We start from the raw sequence: 5,961 nt of genomic DNA, 5'->3' as shown, positions 1-5,961 counted from the left end.
GAGGAAGCTATCACCTGGAAGACCTGGACGGAAACAAATCACCTTGTCCTTGGAATGTTGAACACCTGAAGAGGTATTACAAGTAGGGGCTATAGCTCATTCGTTAGCTATTGACAATTTCTTATGATTTTTCAAGCAGATTAATAAAACGTACTATTCAATGCCTAACATGCTCTACCAAATTTTCTCCTCTCGTCCTCTATGAACTTGTCCAACTGAGTCCCCAACTGAATGCAAACCATTTAACAAGCGTGGACAATAAGATTCCTTAAAGGGATGTAAGTCGTCCAAGTAAAAATTAAGGCGATAAGATTCCTTAAATGGATGTAAGTCATCCAAGTAAAAATTCTAGACGATAAGATTCCTTTAATGGATGTAAGTTGTTCAAATAAAAATTAAGGCAATAAGATTCCTTAAATGGATGTAAGTCGTCCAAATAAAAAACCTGGATGATAAGATTCCTTGAATGGATGTAAGTCATTCAAGTAAAAATTAAGGCGATAAGATTCCTTAAATGGATGTAAGTCGTCCAAGTAAAAAGCCTAGGTGATAAGATTCCTTGAATGGATGTAAATCGTTCAGATAAAAGATGAGACAATAAGATTCCTTAAATGGATGTAAGTTGTCCAGGTAAAAGTTAGGACGGAAAGGTTCCTTAAATGGATGCAAGCCATCCACACAAAGAAAAACTAAGACGATAAGATCCCTTGAAGGGATGTCCACCGTCCCAGCAAAGTTAAGGTGGCAAAGTCCCTAAATGGACTAAAATTATGCCTTATCAAAACAAAGATGGCGAGATTCCATTAGAATATGCAAATCAAAGATGAGATCCCTTGCAAGAACGTGAGTGCTAAACAACCCTACATACCATTTAGCATGCTCGAAGTGTAAACAAGAGACATTCAAAAGCGAACAAGCCATATTCAAAAGCAAACAAGCCACATTCAAAAGCAACACAAGGAAATAAATATATATAAAAGGAGTTCCAGCTGAAAATTGTTCATAAACCCCAAAACAGGCGAGGTACCCAAAAAGTACAGAAAAATGTGTAAAGAAAGATAAAGAAGCTAGGTAGCAGGATCGTCATTCCCTCCCTTTTCAAGCACTAGGGGTTCCTCGTCAACAGCTACAGAAGTCTGAGCAGCCTGCGTGGCCTCCTTAGCTTCTATTTCTTTGTTTATAGCCTCAAAGTCCAGATCATCTAGGTCTGTCCCTGGGCCATGCTTCACTAGGTATCTCCTCAGCAGCTCAAAACTTTATAATACCAGTTGAACAGGTTTGTATTTTACTCGTCCGTAAGTTGAAAGGCATGGATGGCCTTGGTCATAGCATTCTTCATTTTCAAGTTGGCCGCCACAAGCTGCTCGACCTTCTGCTTCACCAGCAACTTCTCCGCATTGAGCATCTCGGACAAAGCCTTGAGCTTCTCCTTAGATGCATTGTTGTCGTCCATTGCAGCAATCAAGTCTCTTCTCAGGTGAGAACCCTTAGCCTCCAACACCTCCACCTTAGAATTGGCCACCACGGCCTTCTCCTCATTTAGCAGATATTGGGAGGTAATGTGCATCGTCTCCCTAACACCTGGCAACCAAGGCATACAATGATCAAAATTGATTAAGGCAACTTAAGGACGAGCAATGAAAGACAAAGGAAGATTACCTGGATGAGCTTCTGCACATGATGGCTCACCATAAGCAAGAGTCATCCCTGTGTCAACCCAGACGCTGGCTCCCATCTTATCCTTTCCCTTATCCCCCATCTGACATTTCTTCAAAGGAGGAATGATCTCCTCAATAGAAACGACCAGGGAAGCAGCTTGGCCTTCCTCCGAAGTAGGGGTGGATGAACCTTTCTTGGTCACCTCCTTCTCTTTCTCTTTCTTAACAACCCTTACTCTCCGCTGACCGATGCTAGAAAAGGGCTCATTTTTCTTTGCATTGATATATGTGTATAGTTCCTGGTTAAATTTAGTAGTCATTTCTAAAAAAAAAAAAAAAAAAAAAAAAAAAAAAAAAAAAAAAAAAGGGAAAGTTAATTGCTTCCTGGACCAACTCACTTTTGTCCTGGAACAACTCACTTTTCTCTTCACGACATAGAGCACAGAGGACATAGTAAGAAGGCTCCAGACCCAAACAGTGACGAGCCAAAGTTCGAGGATCGACAAGCTCGTCGAAATCGTCAATAGAGCTCGCGTACTTAATGGCTTCCTGGACGCGCCCTTTAAATCCACTCTTAAGTTCAGGATGCTCTTTAGCTGCAAAATAGAAAAAGTGCACAAGGTTAGAATGGACAATCAATGTAAACAATGAAGTTAATATTTTCGCACAAGATGTGAACGCAACAAGTTACGGGGTCTCCCACCGACGCAGCAGCCTAGGGACATCCCCCCAAAAGTCATTGGAAAGGGTCTCCCAACTGTCACCCAACACAAAAAAATACCTACACTTCCAGTACCGGAAGGACGAAGGCAGATTGATGATAAGCCGAGACCTTCTGTTCCAGGGTACGAGCTCATAGTAACCAAACTCTTTAGATTCCTTTAAACAATAGAGATGGACAAACTCATTTAGCATGATCATGTCCTTGTCAGCTATGGTCGTCCAAATCACCATACAGCTTATGATGGTTCTCCATGAATTCGGCACAAGCTGTCCTAGGGCTATATTTAGATAATGGAGAAGTTCCATTATGAAGGGATGAATGGGAAATCTAAGGCCACATAGGAAAGCTGCCTCATAAAAGCACACCTTACCATGGGCAAAAGCACATGAATTCTCACCAGACTGAGGGAGATGAATCCTAGTTTCCTCAGGGAACTGGAACCTATCCCTAAATCTACCAAGGGTTTCCTTGTTCAAGGAACACTTCTCTTTGAGGGCGTGAAATGGTCAGTATGAGGGCAAAATAGAATGGTAGGGAGACACGGGTATAGAAGCAACGATGTCTGTGTCAGTCCCAGCCATGCCAACGTTAGACGACAGACCTGTCTCCAAATCACTCGATCTAATTTCTGAACCCATCCTCTCACTCCTTAGTACCTCTTACACAAACCTAAACCAATCTAAGGATTGGTGCAACAAAGGGTACAAACTAACCAATGAGCTCTAAACCACTATCACCTAAGACAAAACCCCCAACCCACGGACAATTACCACTAGGGGAACCTAAAAATGCTCCCAAGCGAGCAAAGAAGAATGCAATAGAGGGAGAAGTATGCCTAATATCAGAGTAATCAACCATTATACACAAGGGAAAGGAGGAAATAAAAAGTCCTAAAAAGGAAAAAGGAACGGAAAAGGGGCTTACCTGAGAAAAAGGAAGAAATTGAGAAATCGGCGGAGCAAATGCGAATCAGAAAAAAGGAAAGTGAAGAGAAAAGGAAAATACAAAGATACTTAAAAGGTTACCTCGAAAAACGAAAAGGTGTGGGAAACTGAAGAGTTTCATCGGAGCGAAAACTCCTCATCTACTCCAAGCGTGATGCGTGGCCACAACATGCGCCACACCGCCACCATGCAATAAATGCGGAAGGGGTAGATCCCCAAACGCCACAACTGCAAAAAAAATAAAAATAAAAAAAAAAAAAATAAAAAAAAAATAAAAAAAAAATAAAAATAATAATAATAATAATAATAATAATAATAATAATAATAATAATAATTTACATATTCCTGTTATCGTCCTCAAATGGACGACCTCGGAATAGGGGGGCAACTAATAAGCCCAACATATTTTCCTCAGGCAGAGAACTCATTCATAATGGCCAGCACTAGATGAAGGAAGGGCATTAAACCCCAATCAATGAGGAAAGCGTTACACGCCAACAATAAGTATTCATGCCATTGGGAGGAGCAAGATCCTCTCATTCAAACCCCTCAAAGGCGTTACAGACATTACATTGAAGACTGCTATCAAACACCCCCAACAGCTATGATGAAGAGGCAGATACGTATATATACATACCTTAGGACCTTGGGAGAGGTACAAGAAAACCTTTTACTCATATACTCTAATATCCTGATATCAAGTTCTTTTTTCTTTCCCAATTTGTCTGATTTAATCATCGGAGGCCTTGTGGCAGGCACCACACCGATGCTCTTTAAGTCCTCCATTCTTTATTTATTTTTACAAGATCTTGGACGGCTTTCCTTCTGGACGATCATTTAACTAACAATTTTGGTATCATCAATTATTAATTTAGAAAAAAAATGATTATTAAAAACATAACAAATAAATTTAGAGTAAAAATGAAAAATTTATTATGCACCAAAATACGACAAATCTCCTCCCAAATTGTCCTTAATATTCTAAACTAGTTTCTAACCCATGCGATGCACGAGAAAACTACTAAAACTAAAATCTAAAGATATATTGTGTTTCCTTTTTTTGTTTTCTTGAAGAATGTTAAATAATACAGGAGTATTTATATAAGTTCAAATCCTTATAAAAATTTCAAATCTCTTAAAACATTACACCAATATGAGAAATTAGGGTGCTTTGTTCAACCCAAGTACAAAGTTAAAATCAACCTCTAACTTCATACCTTTAGGGCCTTGAACTTCGTGCACTAAGGTTATATTGTTATATATATAAATTGTAAGCTAAAGCTGGCTTGATATGATATTCCTTTTTGTTACAAAAAGAATCAATGGAATAAATATGACAAAGTAAGAGATTCCATGCCACTGGTGAGTAGTATAATTCCTCCAGTTCATGGCCAATCGAAAGCCATCTTTCTCCTATAAATTCATAAGCTAAAACAAAGGAGTTGTTATACATTCTCTAAACCTTGCATATTATACTCTATTGTAAATTGGAAAGATATATATCATTCTAGAGATTCAAGATATGATGAAATGGCAAACTACTATCAAATTAAAAGAAAAAGAATACCATATCATCCTTCAAGTAAGAGCTTGAGTTCAATATGCTATTCAACAACTTCATTTGTTTAATTATTGTCTATGATTATGTAATTTATTTTTCTGTTTTTTATTTGAATTTCATAAAATAGAGTAGTCATTGGGAGAAACCATAGTCTTGTAGAGACAGTGCAAAAAAAGAAAAAGAAATATTAAAAAAGGGAGTATTATGCCTTTTTTATGCAAGGCATAGGCAAGTTTGAGTAAACATTGAGTGTATATGTCCACTTATTAAACCTGAAAAAATGATATTGTACAAAATCAAATTGTGGAAAGAACATTACACTTATGTATTTTATCAAACAATTTGTGTGGTGAATGTAACAAAAGTATTTGTTAGTTACATCCACAACAAAATAATATAGCAAAAAAAATTGAGAAGGTGATTTTGGCATAATATAGGAAAAAAAACTTCAACCAAAAAGATTATTTTATTTTGATTTACATATAGGGCATCAATCAACATCAAATACAAACAAATTCAAACCAAAGACCCTTGTAGATGATGGAAATAAAGTTGAGAATAAAAACTAAACTATATATATATATATATATGTGTGTGTGTGTGTGTGTGGGTGTGTAACTAAGCTATCAAAATTCGAATTTACCACTGCAATTCAACTACAACCTAAAAACATAAAAGAAAAAGAGTAAAAAAGTTACCCACATAGACCAACACCAAGAGAGGGTACTTACATTTTATCAAACACTTGGTGCATATTTTTTGGAATCCCAAATGATAATATAATAGCAATGGAAAGAGAGTGCTTTTGAAGAGAGTCCAATCCCAATTTGAAAAAACATTCGGTTAAAATGCAACAGTTGTGACACGTTATTTCTTGCAGATAGTGAATGAGTTGTTATTGATTCCTAACACTAATGTGAATGTGCTAACATGAGACCATAAAACAGCCTTTGACATAGCTGATGGAATGCCCCTCTTAGAAGAATCCTTAGAAATAAAGGACTGATTGGTGCTGTTAGAGCAGAAGCCTAGTCTAGTTAAGCTCTGTAAGCAAGTCTGCTTTTACCTTATAGT

The 5,961-nt window shown here is 37.5% G+C and overlaps 1 protein-coding gene across 1 annotated transcript; it reads right to left on the bottom strand.

Annotated features, from left to right (window-relative positions):
* Positions 1-962: 962 nt before the first annotated feature.
* LOC126733316 (uncharacterized) lies at positions 963-1,994 on the bottom strand. The gene is made up of 2 exons (XM_050436555.1): positions 1,660-1,994; positions 963-1,581 (listed from the first exon to the last, which is right to left on the bottom strand). The coding sequence occupies exons 1-2, from the start codon at positions 1,976-1,978 to the stop codon at positions 1,286-1,288; spliced, it is 615 nt and encodes a 204-aa protein (XP_050292512.1). The 5' UTR covers positions 1,979-1,994; the 3' UTR covers positions 963-1,285.
* Between the last annotated feature and the right edge of the window lie 3,967 nt (positions 1,995-5,961).

The sequence above is a fragment of the Quercus robur genome, chromosome 6 (assembly GCF_932294415.1).
Source record: "Quercus robur chromosome 6, dhQueRobu3.1, whole genome shotgun sequence".
Taxonomy (NCBI): domain Eukaryota; kingdom Viridiplantae; phylum Streptophyta; class Magnoliopsida; order Fagales; family Fagaceae; genus Quercus; species Quercus robur.
Note: the sequence above shows the minus strand (reverse complement) of the source record. Positions and strands in the feature narration are given on the sequence as shown.

Bases quoted from the DNA above. Each gene is read 5' to 3' on its own strand.
- LOC126733316 (XM_050436555.1), bottom strand. From the start codon at position 1,978: ATGACTACTAAATTTAACCAGGAACTATACACATATATCAATGCAAAG. The intron at 1,582-1,659 runs GTAATCTTCCTT...CTTGGTTGCCAG, and splicing joins ATGTGCAGAAGCTCATCCAG to GTGTTAGGGAGACGATGCAC.